General features: G+C 43.4%; 1 protein-coding gene across 2 annotated transcripts in view; it reads left to right on the top strand.

The window, feature by feature from the left end:
- stx1a (syntaxin 1A (brain)) overlaps window positions 1–22,517 on the top strand; it is a 436,006-nt gene that overhangs the window by 341,553 nt on the left and 71,936 nt on the right. For both annotated transcript variants that reach the window (XM_034168312.1, XM_034168313.1), the window contains 3 exons: window positions 10,132–10,206; window positions 13,881–13,954; window positions 16,911–17,019. In XM_034168312.1, the coding sequence (XP_034024203.1) occupies window positions 10,132–10,206; window positions 13,881–13,954; window positions 16,911–17,019 (258 nt within the window). The remainder of the gene's footprint in view (window positions 1–10,131; window positions 10,207–13,880; window positions 13,955–16,910; window positions 17,020–22,517) is intronic.

Genomic DNA, 22,517 nt, shown 5'->3' with positions numbered 1-22,517 from the left:
TGAAGCAACCCAATACTTTTGGAGGGCAGTGTATTTGTTTAACCCTCTTGTATTAAAGGCAAAAGTCTACACATTGGAGACAGCATATCTTGTTTAATTTAATCTCTCCTGTTTTTGCATACAGAGGCAAAATTACAGAAATTGTGTCAAGGTCCAAATGCCTGTCAACCTGACTATAGCTTATTTGAATAATGTTAGTAATTTGTCCTTCCACCTGAAAACATGCTATCCCTTCATCTCTGTCTGTAACACTGGAGAATCAGTATAATGCAAGCACAGTGTGAAGTGTCGTGGGTTGTCAAGAGCTAAAATTACCTTTGACAGTGTTCCATAATGGTTCCTGAGCAGTGCTCAGTATCCTGACCTAGAAAAAAAAGTCAAAAAATGACAATTGTTTTCCTTCAAGAACATCTGAGAGTGTATGCCAGCTTGTGTTGCCTATGAAGTCACTTTGGAACTTCACTTCTTGGGTTCCAGCTGTTTGTTTAGAGTCCTATCTCACTGGGCTGTGAAAGGCAGTTGTGAAGGAAATCACTTGATTTCATGCAATATTCACTGGGTGGTGCTGTTCCCTCGTTTCACTTGCAGGGAGTCACCAGTTTTGCGCCTGGATTTTGAATTTTTCAATGTTGGCGAGGTAACAGATCTCTTTCCAGTTTGCTCCCAGAGCCATCACTGCTGTCACACAACCCTCTGAAGCTGTGGGGGATCACGCCACAATAGCGGAGATGATCGGAAAGGAACAGGCGCTACTGCCACAGTTGCAGGACATCAGGATTTCTGGACTAGTGTATTTAATGGGTTATTTTTTTGTTTGTTGGTTTAATTCAAGAGCACAATTCTGCAGGGGTGGAGCACAACACTGTGTCGCTTTAAATCTTTTGTCTGGAGTGCTCGCTCAGTCTCCCCACCTCTTTCTCTGTTTCTGTCTCTCTCTCTCTCTTTGAGGATTTGCAGTGGAAGCTCTTTGAAGAGCTTATTGAGAGGAACGCAAGATCAGTGAGGAAATATGAGGACGTGCTTTCATTAAACGGCACACTGCTCAGTTCTAGCTCCAACGGTGCACATATTTGTCTTTAATCTGGGAAAATCTTTCCGCTAAATGCCGTGCCGTGGAAATGTGACATCATATGTCCATCAGAGCCAAAATGTAGGAGGATGTATTTTTGCCAAACCAACATGCAGATCCACTTCGGATCTGCTATGGAGAGTGAGAAATCAAGGGAACAGCTGAAGGGACTTACAATGTTACTGCCAAATAAATCAAATCAAAGGATGCACACCTCTGAAGCGCTGCTGGACATGGCTACGTCATGGAGAAAAGGCTGGTCCAGCAATCGCTGTGCACGGATCTCGGACCCAACTTCACCCTTAATAGTGGGCATAGAAAATACATGGATTGTATACTGAACATGGAAGATGGGACACTAGATCCAACAGGGACATCATTTTGCAAATCGATGCACAGTAGGATTTTGTTTTTGTTGTTTGCCATTATTGGGAACAGTATCAATCAATCAATCAATTTTTTTATATAGCGCCAAATCACAACAAACAGTTGCCCCAAGGCGCTTTATATTGTAAGGCAAGGCCATACAATAATTATGTAAAACCCCAACGGTCAAAACGACCCCCTGTGAGCAAGCACTTGGCTACAGTGGGAAGGAAAAACTCCCTTTTAACAGGAAGAAACCTCCAGCAGAACCAGGCTCAGGGAGGGGCAGTCTTCTGCTGGGACTGGTTGGGGCTGAGGGAGAGAACCAGGAAAAAGACATGCTGTGGAGGGGAGCAGAGATCGATCACTAATGATTAAATGCAGAGTGGTGCATACAGAGCAAAAAGAGAAAGAAACAGTGCATCATGGGAACCCCCCAGCAGTCTACGTCTATAGCAGCATAACTAAGGGATGGTTCAGGGTCACCTGATCCAGCCCTAACTATAAGCTTTAGCAAAAAGGAAAGTTATAAGCCTAATCTTAAAAGTAGAGAGGGTGTCTGTCTCCCTGATCTGAATTGGGAGCTGGTTCCACAGGAGAGGAGCCTGAAAGCTGAAGGCTCTGCCTCCCATTCTACTCTTACAAACTCTAGGAACTACAAGTAAGCCTGCAGTCTGAGAGCGAAGCGCTCTATTGGGGTGATATGGTACTACGAGGTCCCTAAGATAAGATGGGACCTGATTATTCAAAACCTTATAAGTAAGAAGAAGAATTTTAAATTCTATTCTAGAATTAACAGGAAGCCAATGAAGAGAGGCCAATATGGGTGAGATATGCTCTCTCCTTCTAGTCCCCGTCAGTACTCTAGCTGCAGCATTTTGAGTAATTTCCACAGTGTATTGACATGGATAATAGCAGGATAATAAGAACTGTACACTTTGTGTGCAAATGTGTCATTCATGTTCGGGTGCGAGTGGCCACTTCAGTGAGACACCAACTGTGAAACTGTTGCTCGTTCACGTGCTTGGTCACTAAGTTGCGTCTCCAACTGCTCTCTAAGAGTCACAACACAGTGAGATAGGACCCTTACTTTTAGTTCACTAGCAGTCATGGAGGTCATCACATCAGGTTGAGGAACATATGCTTACAGGTATCCCATTGGACATCACACCTTAGCACAACCTCGTGTGATCTTAAACAAGCTGAACTCTTTTCCAGTAACTAGAGTACCAATCCAGCCCTATAAGCCCCAGTCCCATGGCACTAACGAAGGACACTGAAGCCAAAACAAAACAAGTCATCTGGACTTAGGTTGACATCGTTTAACAGTTGTCCAGCTTTGTTCCTGCAGCTGGTCCTTTGTCAGAATTTTAAACTGTTGAAAAATATGAACAAATTCCAACGACAACCTCAATCCGTCTGTATTTCGTTTTGCTTTCTGTCGTGATGGTTCCTCGTTTGCGTAGTTCCCGTAACGTCAGCGTTCCGTTTGACTTTCATCCAACCTCTTCCTTCCTCACAAATCTGACATCTTGCACGAACCTTGACAATATCTGGATGGATCAGTAACTAAAGAATTGATGATCTGAACATAACATCCTTATATCTCTGATGATTCATCCATGCGTGGGACGCAAAGCAATGTTTTCATACAAAAACAATAGCGGCAAGAACTTTTTATCAATTACTGTAACTATTTCCGCACATTCCAGCCGTTTGTGGCTGGCCTGTATGTGTGTGCACACATTGTTGTCAAGACAACCAAACCCCGCACCTGCAGGTGCTGCGGACATTAAATCAAATCAATTCAAATCAATTTTATTTATATAGCGCCAAATCACAACAAACAGTTGCCCCAAGGCGCTTTATATTGTAAGGCAAAAGCCATACAATAATTACAGAAAAACCCCAACGGTCAAAACGACCCCCTATGAGCAAGCACTTGGCGACAGTGGGAAGGAAAACTCCCTTTTAACAGGAAGAAACCTCCAGCAGAACCAGGCTCAGGGAGGGGCAGTCTTCTGCTGGGACTGGTTTGGGGCTGAGGGGAGAGAATCAGGAATAAGATATGCTGTGGAAGAGAGCAGAGATCAATCACCAATGATTAAAAGCAGAGTGGTGCATACAGAGCAAAAAGAGGTGAATAAAAAGAAACACTGGGTGCATCATGGGAAACCCCCCAGCAGTCTAAGTCTATAGCAGCATAACCAAAGGATGGTTCAGGGTCACCTGATCCAGCCCTAACTGTAAGATTTTTCAAAAAGGAAAGTTTTAAGTTTAATCTTAAAAGTAGAGAGGGTGTCTGTCTCCCTAATCCGAATTGGGAGCTGATTCCACAGGAGAGGAGCCTGAAAGCTGAAGGCTCTGCCTCCCATTCTACTCTTACAAACCCTAGGAACTACAAGTAAGCCTGTAGTCTAAGAGCGAAACGCTGTATTGGGGTGATATGGTACTATGAGGTCCCTAAGATAAGATGGGACCTGATTATTCAAAACCTTGTAAGAAGAAGAATTTTAAATTCTATTCTGGAATTAACAGGAAGCCAATGAAGAGAAGCCAATATGGGTGAAATATGCTCTCTCCTTCTAGTCCCTGTCAGTACTCTAGCTGCAGCATTTTGAATGTGAAGGCTTTTCAGGGAACTTTTAAGACAACCTGATAATAATGAATTACAATAGTCCAGCCTAGAGGAAATAAATGCATGAATTAGTTTTTCAGTATCACTCTGAGACAAGACCTTTCTAATTTTAGAGATATTGCGCAAATGCAAAAAAGCAGTCCCACATATTTGCTTAATATGCGCATTGAAGGACATATCCTGATCAAAATGACGCCAAGATTTCTCACAGTATTACTGGAGGTCAGGGTAATGCCATCCAGAGTAAGGATCTGGTTAGACACCATGTTTCTAAGATGTGTGGAGCCAAGTACAATAACTTCAGTTTTATCTGAATTTAAAAGCAGGAAATTAGAGGTCATCCATGTCTTTATGTCTGAAAGACATTCCTGCCGTTTAACTAATTGGTGTGTGTCCTCTTATTATGTGGGGGCACAAGTTAAAAGGGCGATCCAAGGCCCGACTGAACCCAGCCTAAAATAACTAGAAGCAGTTCCAAAGAAACAAGTTTATTAATCACCCTGTCGTGCTGTACATAAACGTCAAAATAAAATACATCTGGTGGTGGCTAAACAGGCGGCGCGCTCTCTCTGCGCCTGGACTGACCGGAGCCCGAACGTTCAGGACTCAGGATCTCCGCCGACACCCCCCCCCCCCCCCCCCCAGGTGGCCTTTCCCGGACTATACTCTGTGAGGAGGAAACAAAGGCGATATCCTTCAATATAAATATCAGAAAACTATTAGAGGCTTACTTATCAGCAACACGCTCAGTTTGATCTCAGTGTTATTTAAAAGAACAGCTGCTCGCAGCCGGTGGAGGATTATCACTCCGCACGCCACCGCCGCGAGGAGCAAAAAAGACACTGACTTTTAGTATTTAAATTTAGCTACACACAATTGCCATATTATTTTCATAGATAAACATTCAAAGAAAGTCACCTCTGACGTGTGCTGACAGCATTTGCCTCTCACCCTCGTCCTCCTTCACAGACGTACGGTCAGGCTCTCGAGCGACCCTCAGCGTCCCCAAACGGTCGACACAACGTTGTTTTGAGCTGTGAAAAGTTGAATTCTCCGGCAGCCAGCACTCATCACCGCTGGCTTAAATGCAGCTCCTCATTTCTCTATTGACACCAACTGAAAGTCCTTACTCTGCACGTGAATGCCACAGGTGCAGCAGATTGTCCTGAGTAAGCGCTGCACGTGAATGCCACAGGTGCAGCAAATCCTTGTATCAGAGGTGAGAGACTCTTCTGCAGCACAATTTACCCAGAGAACAGTCCCAAACCACCTGGAAAGGAAAACAAACACACAAACACCAACACAATATCCAACCCCGCCCCCCAACACACAACACCTCTGGCTTCATGGATAGATAAAGCTGGGTATCATCTACATAACAATGAAAATTTAAGCAATGCTTTCTAATAATTCTGCCTAAGGGAAGCATGTATAAAGTGAATAAAATCGGTCCTAGCACAGAACCTTGTGGAACTCCATAATTAACCTTAGTCCTTGAAAAAGACTCCCCATTTACATGAACAAATTGTAATCTATTAGATAAATATGATTCAAACCACTGCAGTGCAGTGCCTTTAATACCTATGGAATGCTCTAATCTCTGTAATAAAAGTTTATGGTCAACAGTATCAAAAGCTGCACTGAGGTCTAACAGGACGAGCACAAAGATGAGTCCACTGTCTGAGGCCATAAGCAGATCATTTGTAACCTTCACTAATGCTGTTTCTGTACTATGATGAATTCTGAAACCTGACTGAAACTCTTCAAATAGACCATTCCTCTGCAGATGATCAGTTAGCTGTTTTACAACTACCCTTTCAAGAATATTTGAGAGAAAAGGAAGGTTGGAGATTGGCCTATAATTAGCTAAGATAGCTGGGTCAAGTGATGGCTTTTTAAGTAATGGTTTAATTACTGCCACCTTAAAAGCCTGTGGTACATAGCCAACTAATAAAGATAGATTGATCATATTTAAGATCGAAGCATTAATTAACGGTAGGGCTTCCTTGAGCAGCCTGGTAGGAATGGGGTCTAATAGACATGTTGATGGTTTGGAGGAAGTAACTAATGAAAATAACTCAGACAGAACAATCGGAGAGAAAGAGTCTAACCAAATACCAGCATTACTGAAAGCAGTCGAACATAAAGATATGTCTTTGGGATGGTTATGAATAATTTTTTCTCTAATAGTTAAAATTTTATTTGCAAAGAAAGTCATGAAGTCATTACTTTTTAAAGGAATACTCGGCTCAATAGAGCTCTGACTCTTTGTCAGCCTGGCTACAGTGCTGAAAAGAAACCTGGGGTTGTTCTTATTTTCTTCAATTAGTGATGAATAGTAAGATGTCCTAGCTTTACGGAGGGCTTTTTTATAGAGCAACAGACTCTTTTTCCAGGCTAAATGAAGATCGTTAAATTAGTGAGACGCCATTTCCTCTCCAGTTTACGGGTTATCTGCTTTAAGCTGCAAGTTTGTGGGTTATACCACGGAGTCAGGCACTTCTGATTTAAGGCTTTCTTTTTCAGCAGAGCTACAGCATCCAAAGTTGTGCTCAACGAGGATGTAAAGCTATTGACGATATAATCTATCTCACTCACAGAGTTTAGGTAGCTACTCTGCACTGTGTTGGTATATGGCATTAGAGAACATAACAAAGAAGGAATCATATCCTTAAACCTAGTTACAGCGCTTTCAGAAAGACTTCTACTGTAATGAAACTTATTCCCCACTGCTGGGTAGTCCATTAAAGTAAATGTAAATGTTATTAAGAAATGATCAGACAAAAAGGGGTTTTCAGGGAATACTGTTAAGTCTTCAATTTCTATGCCATATGTCAGAACAAGATCTAAAGTGCGGTTAAGGTGGTGGTTGGGCTCCTTTACATTTTGAGCAAAGCCAACTGACTCTAATAATAGATTAAATGCAGTGTTGAGGCTGTCATTCTCAGCATCTATGTGGATGTTAAAATCACCCACTATACGAGGTCTGTCAATAAAGTAACGGTCCTTTTTATTTTTTCAAAAACTATATGGATTTCATTCATATGTTTTTACGTCAGACATGCTTGAACCGTCGTGCGCATGCGTGTTTTTCCACGCCTGTCAGTTACGTCATTCGCCTGTGAGCACGCCTTGGGAAGGAGTGGTCCCGCCCCCTCGTCGGATTTTCATTGTCTGGAAATGGCGGAATGAAAAGGACTTTTTTCCATCAGAATTTTTTCAGAAGCTGTTAGAGACAGGCACCTGGAAACCATTCGAAAAATTTATCTGGCTTTCGGTGAAAATTTTACAGGCTTCACAGAGAATAACGACTGTTACTACAGCTTTAAGGACCCCTTTAAGGATGCTTGGCACGCCGCGCTCCGAGCTGTGATGATGCGGCACAAGCCACCGGACCATTTCTAAACGGATGGCTCTGTGGATATGAGACCGTCGTGTGCTCTTTCTCTGGTTATCACAAGAGCTGGACATCAGCCATTTTCCGGCAGATTTCACTTTTAACAAGAGATTTTGTCATGGAAAGCCGCACGGAGGCTTCGCGCGTAAAGACCGATTTGCTTTGGAAGCGAGACAAAGAACACCGCCGTTTCGACGTGTCAGAGGACAAGTTTGGACATGCCTATCTCGGCTTTCAATGCTTACCAGTCCAGTAAGTATCAGAGAAATTGTGGAGAGCTGGACATGTCCAAACATGTCCTCTGACACGCTGAAATGGAGGTGTTCCATTGTCTCGCTTCCAAAGCGAATCGGTCTTTACGCACGAAGTCTCTGCGCGGCTTTCCATGACAAAAGGTCTGAAAAATCACAAAGAAACTCACAGTAATGACCAGGTGGACGATAGATAATAACAAATAAAACTGTTTTTTGAGACTTCCAATTTGGATGGACAAGACTAAGAGTCAAGCTTTCAAATGAATTAAAGCTCTGTCTGGGTCTATGATTAATTAATAAGCTGGAGTGGAAGATTGCTGCTACTCCTCCTCCTCGACCCATGCTTCGAACATTTTGACAGTTAGTGTGACTCGGGGGTGTTGACTCATTTAAACTAACATATTCATCCTGCTGTAACCAGGTTTCTGTAAGGCAGAATAAATCAATATGTTGATCAATTATTATATAATTTACTAACAGGGACTTAGAAGAGAGAGACCTAATGATTAATAGACCACATTTAACTGTTTTAGTCTGTGGTGCAGTTGAAGGTGCTATATTATTTTTTCTTTTTGAATTTTTATGCTTAAATAGATTTTTGCTGGTTATTGGTGGTCTGGGAGCAGGCACCGTCTCTACGGGGATGGGGTATTGGGGGAATGGCAGGGGGAGAGAAGCTGCAGAGAGGTGAGTAAGACTATAACTCTGCTTCCTGGTCCCAACCTTGGATAATCACGATTTGGAGGGTTTAATAATATTGGCCAGATTTCTAGAGATGAGAGCTGCTCCATCCAAAGTGGGATGGATGCCGTCTCTCCTAACAAGACCAGGTTTTCCCCAGAAGCTTTGCCAATTATCTATGAAGCCCACCTCATTTTTTGGACACCACTCAGACAGCTAGCAATTCAAGGAGAACATGCGGCTAAACATGTCACTCCCGGTCTGATTGGGGAGGGGCCCAGAGAAAACTACAGAGTCCGACATTGTTTTTGCAAAGTTACACACCGATTCAGTATTAATTTTAGTGACCTCCGATTGGCGTAACCGGGTGTCATTACTGCCGACGTGAATTACAATCTTACCAAATTTACGCTTAGTCTTAGCGAGCAGTTTCAAATTTCCTTCAATGTCGCCTGCTCTGGCCCCCGGAAGACATTTGACTATGGTTGCTGGTGTCACTAACTTCACATTTCTCAAAACAGAGTTGCCAGTAACCATAGTTTGATCCTCGACGGGTGTGTCGCCGAGTGGGGAAAAACGGTTAGAGATGTGAACGGGTTGGTGGTGTACAGGGGGCTTCTGTTTAGAACTATGCTTCTTCCTCACAGTCACCCAACCGGCCTGCTTTCCCGGCTGCTCGGGATCTGCTGGGGGACAGCTAACGGCGGCTAAGCTACCTTGGTCCGCACCAACTACAGGGGCCTGGCTGGCTGTAGGATTTTCCAAGGTGCGGAACCGAGTCTCCAATTCGCCCAGCCTGGCCTCCAAAGCTACGAACAAGCTACACTTATTACAAGTACCGTTACTGCTAAAGGAGGCCGAGGAATAACTAAACATTTCACACCCAGGGCAGAAAAGTGCAGGAGAGACAGGAGAAGCCGCCATGATAAACCGGCTAAAAGCTAATAGCTGCGCTAAACTAGCGGATTCCTAAAAACACGCAAAGTGAAGATTGTGAAGATAATTTAGAGGTGATTCAGCAGAGAGGGTGCTTTCGTTAAGGCATGTGAAGATTACACTGTGAAATAAATTATCTAGTTATCTTGGTCAATCTAACTATGCAGAATAAACAGCTAACAGATACAGCAAAACACTGCTATGCTCCGGAACAGGAAGTGATACAATACCGCAGTGGGCTATGGGGGACATGAGCACACGGCTGGCTGCGCTCGGTCTCGTACCCACTGTCAGTCATGTAAATCATAAATGTTTTGTTTTGATTTTGTTTAAAGCGTCGAGGTCGATGTTTGCTTCGTTTTTCTTTTGTTAGTTTCAGTTTTGAAACTAACAATTTTGCGCTCTTGATTCACAGGCTTTTTGGTGATGGGAAAAGTGCAGGATTTTCTCAGCTATTTGTGACTTTGTGACTTTTTTTCTTCATTCAGCTATTGCCGTGTGCCATGTGACCGGGGCTTTAGGAACATAACCCTCAGCCTTGTTAATATCAGACAAAGATTTAGTGACGCACCACTGAATATTTCATATGTAGTGGTATATGGAGTTCAAACTTTGTGTGTCTGTGTCTACCATGCAGATGTGAGCTGAGCCCGCTGACTACCACAGTACAACCAAAACAGCTAGCTGTTGTGCTGATGAATTGTTTGTCACTGCTGAGACAAACAAAGTCATTCCTTTGGTTTCACACAAACCCACGAGTCCCCTCTCTGTTCTGCTCTTCTTTCCTCAGAAACAAAGGCTGAGCTCGAGGATCTTATGGCAGACATCAAGAAGCTGGCCAACAAAGTACGCTCCAAACTAAAGAGTGAGTGCAGTCCTTCATTTTGTCCAGCTAGGATGTAACTGAAAATTACTGTGTATAACATTCAGAAATGGCTTTTATTGGCAACATTAAAAATGCAACATACACAAAAATGTGATCTTGTACATGGGAGGAAACATCCTACATGTAAAAAGCATATATATATATATGTGTGTGTGTGTGTCAACAAAACACTTGAGTTGACCTTCTTGACAGCTGATTTTTGATTTGAGTGATTTCATTGGAAGTTACAAGGTTTTCATTACAGGTGCTCATGGTAGCACAAGATCAAATTTTGGCCCTTTGCTTGATGTTAATTGGGATATCTACAGTGCATTGAGAAAGTATTCATCAGCGTTTCACTTATTCCACATTTTATGTTTCAGCCTTATTCCAAAATAGATAAAATTAATTTCCCCCCAAATTCTACACACAGTACCCCATAATGACAATGGGAAAAAGTTTTTTTTTTTTTTTTAGATTTTTGAGTAACTGCTTTTGCTTACACATGTTCCCACATGTGACCTGACATATTGTAGGAGGATTATTGCATTTCCTGTGTAGTTTTAAAATGCAAATCTGATTTAGGAGCAATTCTGATTAATTAGTACTTGTGCATGAATGAATCTGTGTTCTATTCACTTTTTTATTCTGTTCGCCATTCTCTTAAGTGTGATCATTTAAGAGAAAACATATGAATTAGGCCCTGAGCCTCTCCCGCTGGACTCAGGTGTTAAAGTGAAAATGTATACAATTTGATCCAGGAAAGTGGAACACAGCTTACACACACACACACACACATATATACAATTGTGTGCACATACATGAATACAGTTGCACACTTGCCACAAGTTCAATCAGGCAGAACAAGCTGAGCATCACAGGCCTTGAACTGTGTCAGTCCACTTCACATCAGCTGTTGCCACAGGATACCTTTGTGTAACATTGTGTGCCTGCTGTGTGATTGTTTCAATTTGTGCACATCTGTTTGGTCATAAAGTGACCTCATCTCCTTCTCAGGGAGACTTCCTGAAGAAGGAACCACAGCATTTAGCTTTCACTTTGCAGTTCCAAACCACTGAAGGCATTCAGTCAGTGAATTTCCTCAAAAACCCACAATTCATATGTTGGTGTCAGTAGGTTAATTACTGTTTGCTTGTGCAGGTTAGCACAGCTGCTTTTTCCCCTGCTTACATACAGTATATGCTTTGCTTTTTCCAATCACCTGGGGTTCAGGCTCTTTCTGAAGCGTGCCAAATGTTCCTTCATGCGTATTTATGGTATTCATGCAGACAACAGCCTGCCTGGAGAAAAACCTGATTCGGTGAAATAGCAAATTCAACAAGCTCATGGTGTGAATTTACGGTGCATCTGGAAAGTATTCACAGCGCTTCACTTTTTCCACATTTTGTTATGTTACAACCTTATTCTAAAATGGATGAAATTCATTTTTTTCCTCAAATGGCTACACACAATATCTCATAATGATAATGTGAAAAAAGTTTTTTCTTTTTTTTTTTTCTTTTTTTTTTTACAAATTTATTAAAAAATAAAAACAACTAAGAAATCACGTGTACATAAGTATTCATAGCCTTTGTCATGAAGCTCAAAACTGAGCTCAGGTGCATCCTGTTTCCACTGATCATCCTTGAGATGTTTCTGCAGTTTAATTGGAGTCCACCTGGGTAAATTCAGGTGATTGGACATGATTTGGAAAGACACACACCTGTCTATAAGGTCCCACAATTGACAGTGCATGTCAAGCATGAAGTCAAAGGAACTGTCTGTAGACCTCAGAGACAGGATTGTCTCGAGGCACAAATCTGGAGAAGGGTACAGGAACATGGAAAAAGTTTGGATCCACCACGATTCTTCCTAGAGCTGGCCGCCAGTCTAAACTGAGCGATTTAAGGAGAAGGGCCTTAGTTTGGGAGGTGACCAAGAATCTGATGGTCACTTTGTCAGAGCTCCAGCATTCCTCTGTGGAGAGAGGAGAATGTTCCAGAAGGACAGCCATCTCTGCAGCAATCCACCAATCAGGCCTGTATGGTAGAGTGGCCAGACAGAAGCCACTCCATAAGGGTCTGGACTCTAATCTGCTACTGTATGCAAGTCTATGTAACACTGCGCTACTGTATACCATCACTCCACAATTGTATGCTACCCTACGCCAGTCCGGCAAAAAAATCCTTTTAGGTTTTTTATCAGTATATACCTGCATTTTATTTATTCATCCCATTGGACTCTGCTGAACTTTGCTGGCAGTGAAGCTTCAAAACCACAGAAGAAGAATTGGTGGCTCAAAGCTTCCCCCCTGCATGCAACATATGCAGCCATTGCTGCGTAATAGATACGCAACACAATGCAACTCTACGCAGGCCCGGTGTGAAAGGGGCTTCAGTAAAAGGCACATGGCAGCCCACCTGGAGTTTGACAAAAGGCACCTGAACGACTCTCAGACCATGAGAAACAAAATTCTCTGGTCTGATGAGACAAAGATTGAACTCTGATGTGAATGTCAGGTGTCATGTTTAGAGGAAACCAGACACCATCCCTGGAGTGAAGCATGGTGGTGGCATCATCATGCTATGGGGATGTTTTTCAGCGGCAGGAAAAATGAATTTACTCCATTTTGGAATTAAGCTGTAACATAATGTGGAAAAAATGAAGTGTTTTTTAGTTTTTAAAGAACTGCCCAAAATAGATCCGAATAGACACAAGTCAAGTCTGGGAGCATGTACTGGTGCTGCCTCCACTGCCTCAGGCCCTGGATGGCACCCACCCAGGCAGACAACCAATCCATCCCGACCTCTCAAAAGTAATCATTTATCTTCTGCAGCCCGGTGAAATGAGGGTGTCCCCTTTTCTTCAAGCACTTTTCTTAAAGGTGTTGTCGCTGATACTCCTTCACGATGTAAGTGATACTCCTCATCTGAGTCTCCTGTAGTAACCACTCAGACCTAGTAACAAAGCCATCTGGTCCTTGCCTTAGGTCACTGGGTAGCATCAACCTTTCACAACCATACACAATATACACAGGAAGCACCAGGACCCTGAAGTCTTGGATCTTTAATAGAAGCACTACAATACATCAGTTTTCATACAATGAATATTAAATACGCCCTGTATAAGCCATGACTCCAGTTGGTGCTGGTGCTTATCCCTGGATACTATAGTATGAACCCGATAAGAATCTACAAGTCCATCATAGATTACTTCCCCGGCCAAGGCCAGTACCCATTTGCAGCTGGGTGGGTAGAGACACTGTAGATGATGTAGCCCAACTCCTTATCCCATTAAGCTACCTGTTCTGCTTCAGTAAAATTTAATTAAAAGATTGACCCTACTTGAAATACTTCCCTTTAAATGTTAGGGTGGATCCAGATAGAATGATTTTCAATTTTTGTTTTTTTTTGTTTGCATCTGTTTTTTACTAATAAAGTACAGTTATTTTATGAAACTTGTAGCCGTAATCTTGGGCCTCATTTTGGAGTAGGTGCTATCACATTTTCTATTAAATCCAGATAGAGTTGAATCCAGGAAAAAAAACAAAAACAAAAAAACACTAGAAGGCACTCAGTCACACCTGCACCTTACATATTTGACATAGATTTATGCAGAATAATTCTTTGTAATTTAGAGACACCATAATACATGTTTTTCATGTGTCTCTGCAGGTATCCAGCACACCATTGAACAGGAAGAAGGACAGAACAGGTCATCAGCTGACCTGAGGATACGCAAGACGCAGGTATAGTTTCAGATGTCCATCTGTTTGGACCTGCTCACCGGTGGCTCCTTTAAAGGCCCTGCCACACCATGACAATTTAGTCAGCGTATGCCAATTGTACAACCCCTGGCAAAAATTATGGAATCACCAGCCTCGGAGGATATTCATTCAGTTGTTTAATTTTGTAGAAAAAAAGCAGATCACAGACATGACACAAAACTAAAGTCATTTCAAATGGCAACTTTTCTGGCTTTAAGAAACACTATAAGAAATCAAGAAAAAAGATTGTGGCAGTCAGTAACGGTTACTTTTTTAGACCAAGCAGAGGAAAAAAATATGGAATCACCTCAATTCTGAGGAAAAAATTATGGAATCACCCTGTAAATTTTCATCCCCCAAAACTAACACCTGCATATATCAGATCTGCTCATTAGTCTGCATCTAAAAGGAGTGAACACACCTGGAGAGCTGTTGCACCAAGTGGACTGACAGAATCATGGCTCAACCACGAGAGATGTCAATTGAAACAAAGGAGAGGATATCAAACTCTTAAAAGAGAGAAATCATCATGCAGTGTTGCAAAAGAAGTTGGTTGTTCACAGTCAGCTGTGTCTAAACTCTGGGACCAAATACCAAACAACATGGGACGGTTGTTAAAGGCAAAACATACTGGTAGACCAAGGAAGACATCAAAGCGTCAAGACAGAAAATTAAGCAATATGTCTCAAAAATAAAAAAAATGTACAACAAAACAATGAGGAACGAATGGGAGGAAACTGAGTCAAGTCTGTGACCGAAACTGTAAGAAACCGCCTAAGGAAATGGGATTTACATACAGAAAAAGCTCTAAATGACAGGGCATCATTAACACCTAAACAGAAAAAAAAAAACAAGGTTACAATGGGCTAAGAAAAGCAATTGTGGACTGTGGATGACTGGATGAAAGTCATATTCAGTGATGACTCTCGAATCTGCATTGGGCAAGGTGATGATGCTGGAACTTTTGTTTGGTGCCTTTCCAATGAGATTTATAAAGATGACCGCCTGAAGAGAACATGTAAATTTCTACAGTCATTGATGATATGGGCTGCATGTCAGTAAAGGCACTGGGGAGATGGCTGTCATTACATCATCAATAAATGCCAAGTTTATGTTGATATCTTGGACAATTGAAAGGATGTTGGGATGATGAAATCATTTTTCAAGATGATAATGCATCTTGCCATAGAGCAAAAACTGCAAAAACATTCCTTGCAAAAAACACATAGGGTCAATGTCAATGAGCAGATCTGATTTGATGCAGGTGTTAATTTGGGGGATGAAAATTTACAGGGTGATTCCATAATTTTTTTCCTCAGAATTGAGTGATTCCATATTTTTTTTCCTCTGCTTGGTCTAAAAAAGTACCGTACTGACTTGCCACAATCTTTTTTTCTTGATTCTTATAGTGTTTCTTAAAGCCAGAAAGTTGCCATTTGAAATGACTTTAGTTTTGTGTCATGTCTGTGATCTGCTTTTTTTCTACAAAATTAAACAACTGAATGAACATCCTCCGAGGCCGGTGATTCCATATTTTTTTCCTCTGCTTGGTCTAAAAAAGTAACCGTTACTGACTGCCACAATCTTTTTTTCTTGATTTCTTATAGTGTTTCTTAAAGCCAGAAAGTTGCCATTTGAAATGACTTTAGTTTTGTGTCATGTCTATGATCTGCTTTTTTTCTACAAAATTAAACAACTGAATGAACATCCTCTGAGGCCGGTGATTCCATAATTTTTGCCAGGGGTTGTCTTTAAAAACGCTGGCATAAGTCCAATAGGTTAAGGGTAAGTTTTTTATAAGTTAAGAGCAAGTTGAAACACGCTGACGCTCGCTGATGTACGTCCTAATAAGCTGAGCTCCTCAAAAAATTTTAGGCATGCTGAAAATTTTCAGCGAATGTCAGCATGTGACTGATAAGTCCCGCACATGCTGGACATAAGTTGTAGGTAAGTTATATGATTGTTGACAGACGTTTCTTGTAATTTACTCATAAATATGTCCATTAATGCTGGCCACTGAAAGCTGCAGTCCTCATGCAGATCGACTGTTTCATTCACACTCAGAGTAAATCTGTCCTGTTCATTTCAGTCCAATTCACCATCACAGATGGACATGAATCCATATAAAGCTCCCGGTTTTTGAAAATGACCTCTGAAAATTCTTGGAACTGTAACGTTTTAAAGCAAGTCCTTCTGTAGGTTTTCTGCTCCAGGTGCGTTTCTCATACCGGTGTCATGCTCTGAACACACAGAAGCGCTGCGATGATTTAAACTTGATTAACTGATTAATGCGCTGTATCTCTTTAAAGCGCCGTTGCTGTTGGTGATCACCACACCAACAGATGACAACAACAGATCACACAGCACTTCATTCAGGTCTGATCACACCTGATTGTAGTCGACTGGCGCTTTAAAACTATAAATCATCACAGCGTTACATTATTCAGGCCTGTGATGACCTGATCAGGTCCGATCAGCAGACCTGATCGGACCTGATCAGACCAGGAAGCAGCCGCTCGGCGCTTTAACCATTTAAAGAGACAGCAGTCCATTCATTCACGGCAGCGTTTACCACAGCCAGTCGACTCATCAGCATTCTGTACACAATGAAAATGGTCCACCAAGATAAAAATGAAAATACAAAATAAAATAATGTTAAATTACTCTGTTTCTGGCCCTCACCACCTGTGCAGTACCGGCCCGAACCACTGTTTGGAAACAGGGCTGTCGACATACACTGGTTAATCGTCAAGGTGTGACAACTGTCTTAATTTATTAGACATACCAGCGTGTGACAGCATTTTTAATATGGCAGGCATACACAGGCTAATTCATCAAGGTGTGACAGGCCCTTAATATTTAAGTCTCTTATGTGTCTTGTGCATGCTTTGAGGAAGTTTTGGTTTTACCCTTGTTTTACACCTTGTTGTCTCTGCAGCACTCCACACTGTCACGCAAGTTTGTGGAGGTGATGTCAGAGTACAACACCACCCAGTCGGACTACCGGGAACGCTGCAAGGGACGCATTCAGAGGCAGCTGGAGATTAGTGAGTAGACTTGTGATGACACATTAGTGCTACATGCATCCAGCACATCTACATCTTTTCTTGGTCACTGAGTGATTCACTATTGCAAACTGATAATATGTGTACTAAAAACCAAGATGTTTCCACATACCAAGCCAAGTTTCAGCAATTTCATTGCTTTCTTTTTTCTTTTTTCCTTTTTTATTGAAAATAAGTGTTTTGATAATCCAAATATTTGACTGTTTTGTATCCAGTGCAAAAAAACAAACAAAAAAAAACACAACACAACACAGGTGTCAGTTGTAGTTCCAGCACACAGTTGTTTCTTTCTTGGGTAAAGCCCACGCTGGGTAAATAGCGAGTAGAACTGTGGTCGTCCATTCACCCTTATGCATAACTAGCGCAATGCCCGTGGGGATCCACGGGTTAGCGTTTATAAAATAGGTAGCTGACATTTTTCCAGGCTGGTAACAAATTATGCAAAGTTTTTAAAATGATTTTAACTGAACGTGCAGGAAATTAAAATGAGAAAGTTTTGTGAATCGTATTTATTATTTGGCACATTTCGTTGATGTCATGTTTTACAACTGGCGAGGGTGAGATATTTCCTTTGTTCAGAGCTTGTCTGGTTACCAGGGACTGATTAATGGTGATATTAACGTCCATTGTTCGCTGTTGTTACCTAATATTCATAATTTCTCCAAAAATATTAATCCTATTATCTTTGATTTTGGCGGCATTCATACTTCACCCAAAATACATAAGTATACCAAACGGCAAATGTCAGCTCTCCCCAGTTTCTCCGTGATCGAAGTTACACGCATGCACGCACGTACACAGATGCCACTTCGCTTTTAATATATGCATGGTTGTAAAGTGAGCCCTAGCACAATGCTGGGGCACTGGTATCATGTGGAAGCAGACGCGGTTTTTGATGCGGGTGAAACGGGCAGCTGCCCGGGGTGCATTTTATCATGACACACAGGGGGCAGCACAAACACTTAAAAAAAAAAAAAAATCACCTGCGCCGCAAAGCAGTGATCATATCACTGTGTGGGGAATTAGCAAATTGGTGCCCCCTCTCTGCTGCAGCTGTAGGCACTCCTGCTTGCTGAGCTGCACAGAACAGAACCAGTGTAAAAGGTTTGGCGGTTGTCTCCTGCGTTGTCCCCTGGTACAGGCGGTCTGCTCCGCTGCGGTCTGCTCCGTTGCGCTCTGCTCCGCTTTGACTCCGGACGGATCATCCTGCGATGCTCCTGTTTCTCCACTGTTGAGCGGAAGCTCAACAGGATCCTGCTGTCCGGTGGCAAAGTCAACTTAGGACGCAACACAGAACCAGAACTCTGCGCCCAGAACAGGCATTTGAAAGTGAATAGACAGAGTGTAAGAACAGGTTCAAATTTCACCAGAGAGGACAAACTGCCCACTCATTTAAAAAAAAGTTTGCAGAAGGAGAGCCTGATTACTAAGGGTTTAGAAACTGAGCTGCGTTCACATTACTAGCTGAAGTGACTTGAATCTGACCTTGTTTTTTGTGTGCCTGCGTGATGCAGTGTACACTTGAACAAATTACAACATATATGTACTTAATCTAATTTTTTGTTAACCCTCACCACATAAAAACAAAACAAAAAAGATTCAGGAACAAATATCACAAGGACTCAGAAATGGAAGGGCAGACATCAGAAACTGTAACAATGAAACCAGGGCCAGAAGGAAAGTCAGCACTGCAGAATCAGTGGCATCTACAACAGGCGTCTGTCTTCATATGTCAGAAATGTCACAGAGGACGTAAATCAAAGATTGGTCCACACAGTCAAATAAGATTATCCTTTCGGTGCTACACCATAGTCAATATGACTTATGGTTGACAACAGATATGTTATGTGTCGACGCAGATTGAGGAGCGAACCTGCGTCAGACAGGACCCAGCACTAAAAATAACCAGAAAGCGGTTCCTTCAACAAAAAAACAATTTATTTTTCACCTGTGCCTAAATAAATTATACAAAAAAACTCCAACCCAATGTCCTTCAAGAGGAGTGACTGCTGGCACGCTCTCCAGTGTTCATGGGGAGAGAAGTCCGGTGCTCCTGGACTCACTACCATCAAACAGACACCCCCCAGGTGGACACGACAAACTGACTCTCTGTTGAAGCACAGAAGATGTGAGGTACGTTAGCAGTTATAGCAATTTCTTTCACAAAACACATGCTATCAGCAACACATCAAGGTCTGTACTTTTTGTCTTTATGCACATGAGCAGCTTCTCACAATAAGTGGAGGATCACTTATCCTGCACGCCACAGCAGTGAGAAGCAAGCCACACCATTCTCATCACAATTTCACGTATACTATGTAGCAAAACATCAAGTTACTATCTACAATTAGTCCAACAGTTAATTACCTTTACTGTGTGCTGACAGCATGTGTCCTCACCCTTCCTTGCTTCACAGGCTTAATGTGTCAAACCCAGGTGCGGTCCTCAGCGTCTCACAAACGAACATCACAAGGTCGAGTTCCCGGCAGTTCTGCTTGATTCACACATGCCTTAAAAGCAGAACGCCATCCAATTATCCGCTACAGCTGAAAGTCTTTAGGGCTGCACGTGAGCACCAGTCCCAGGTGCCTCACATGATATTGACGAGGGTGAGGATTCTTCAGCCAGCACCTTTTTTCCACAGACAAATCAGCTTCCATGCCACCTGAGGAGCAAAGAAAAGAAAACAACACCAAAACCTCCAGCCACACCCCCCAACACACAACAGTACCCCCCCATCAACGGGAAGCCCCCCGGCGACCGACCAGACCAGGACCGAGAACAGCACCTCTCTCCGGGGTCCATACCAGGAAGCAGACAGCACCACGCTCCCGAGGTCCACCACAGACAACAGGACAGGCACCGCAGCTGGAAGGCCGGCTGGAGTCAACAAAAGCCCCAAAACAAACCCCAACAATCCAACACACAAAAAAAAACACAAAACCCACCCAACAACCTCCCCAGGGGACCATCCCATCAAACCCCGGGAAGAAAAAAAAATCATCCCAAACACCAAAACCCAACATAGTCCCACAAACACAATATAAACAGAAATACACGAAAGAAAAATAACAAACAACCCTCCCAGAATGACCTGCAAAGACCAACCCCCCCCAGAAGGCCTTCATCGCCTGTTCCAGGAGGAACAGCCAGAACCAAGATCCCACACAGGTCCCCAGGTGTACATAGAGTAAAACGGCGCCCCCCCAGGGGACCGTACCATCAACCCCAGGAGGCGCCCCCCCCACAACCCCGGAACCCCAGACCCAGGCACACTCGGCCAGTTAGCCCCAAGCCAATTCCCCCCCAGAGGACCGTCCCATCAACCCCGGAGGCGGAACCCGGAAGGAAACAAAACAAAAGCAAAAATCAACCCCCGGAGGACTACCAAAAACAACCCCGGGGGATGGTAAAATGACTCTAAACCCCGTTACCCTCCCCGGCACCCCGAAAGACCCTAGGTCCCACCCAGAGCCCTTCGGCGGCTCAATAGCAGCGAACCGCTCGCAATACTAAGCTGGAGAAGGGAACAGGAAAAAACTAGCCCGGCTCCAACCCCAAGGCGCAGCGGAGAACCGGAAAAACGTCCGGTGCCTCATCTCGACCATACCCCAGCCCCTCGGGAGGGGTGGAACCACCGAAATGGCAAACGGCAACAGATCGGGCCACCCCTCCGACTGAGGTAAGTCCCCGCAGCACCATACCCCGGCAACACCAATGACAAACGGTACAAAGGCACGCCGAGGCTGGAGTGAAACCGGGCCCTAACCAAAACAAAAAAAAAAACGCCTCTAACACCCCCCCCCCCCAGGTGCAGAGGTCTTCTGAGAATACTCAGTGACCAACCTGCACCACCCCACCACCCACAAGACAAACTGTCTTGGGGCAAGTGAGGCCGGGGTTAGGAATGTAGAGAAATAAAAAACAACAAAAGAAAACGACCCAACAAGCCCAAACAGAAAATACCTAAAAACACATAAAAAAGCAATAAGGACAAGAGTCCAGGCGGACATCCAACCGCCGAACAGCCACTCCTCCCCCTCCAGACAAACCTACAAATCACCAACCAAAAAAAAAAAAAAAAAAAGAGAAGAAGAAAAAAAAACCAATTACCCGTGCTGGGTTTTTTTTTTTTTTTCTTTCTTTTTTGTATATATGTGTATTATATTGCCGGTCCCAGAACACTTGGAGTCACGTCACCATTATTCTTTTTGACGTCTAATAGTCGGGGCAATACAGAAATCTCTGCTCGACCGAGCTGCATGGGCTCGTCGACAGGAGGAGCCAGAGGTCCCGTCGGGGGAGCCTCAGTGGGGTGAAGAAGAGGCGACCCAGACCTGTGTCGGGGAAAGCCCCGAGACGAAAAACCCCGCTCTGATGGGCGTCCTCTCTCGCTTCCACGCTCCCTCATCCGATCATCCTGACGAATTACCAATGATATTATCTCATCTAAATCGGTTGGTTCGTCACGGACCGCCAGCTCGTCCTTTAATGACTCATTTAACCCGTCCACAAACACGCCCCGCAAAGCTGCGGCATTCCAACCTGACCGGGCAGAAAAAAATCCGAAAGTCCACGGAATACTCCGCCGCACTCCGCCTCCCCTGCCTAAGATTCAGTAACCGTTGAGCAACGGTATTCGTTTTCACCGGATGATCAAAAACCAGTCGGAACTCCCGGGAGAAACCCTTAAAGGACCCTAACAATGGCGAGTCGTTACTCCACAACGCTGTGACCCAAGCTAAGGCATCACCTCGGAGCAAATTTGTCACATATGAAACACGGCTCCCATCAGAAGAGAAGGAAGCCGGTCGCTGAGCAAAAACCAGAGAACATTGCATCAAAAACGAAGCACAAGCCTAGACATCTCCCGCATAAGGCTCCGGATGACAGATAATCGGTTCGAACACCGAATCCCTGGGTGACAGAGTTATCTGCCCCGGTATCGCTGATGCCACAGCTGACACAGCAGGAAGCGGAACGACTTGCGCTGCAAGCTCCGTAACACGGGTGTCTGTTTGTTTCATTTGATTTGCGAGATGCTGTAATTGCTCCCATATTTTCTCCAAGTGTTCTTGGACTTTCTCGGCAAAAGGAACCGCCTCTGCCGCTGGGTCCATTATGGAATGGCCGGGAACTTCTGTTATGTGTCGACGCAGATTGAGGAGCGAACCTGCGTCAGACAGGACCCAGCACTAAAAATAACCAGAAAGTGGTTCCTTCAACAAAAAAACAATTTATTTTTCACCTGTGCCTAAATAAATTATACAAAAAAAACCCAACCCAATGTCCTTCAAGAGGAGTGACTGCTGGCACGCTCTCCAGTGTTCATGGGGAGAGACGTCCGGTGCTCCTGGACTCACTACCATCAAACAGACACCCCCCAGGTGGACATGACAAACTGACTCTCTGTTGAAGCACAGAAGATGTGAGGTACGTTAGCAGTTATAGCAATTTCTTTCACAAAACACATGCTATCA

The sequence above is a fragment of the Thalassophryne amazonica genome, chromosome 4, assembly GCF_902500255.1.
Source record: "Thalassophryne amazonica chromosome 4, fThaAma1.1, whole genome shotgun sequence".
NCBI classification, from domain to species: Eukaryota; Metazoa; Chordata; class Actinopteri; order Batrachoidiformes; family Batrachoididae; genus Thalassophryne; species Thalassophryne amazonica.
Note: the sequence above shows the minus strand (reverse complement) of the source record. Positions and strands in the feature narration are given on the sequence as shown.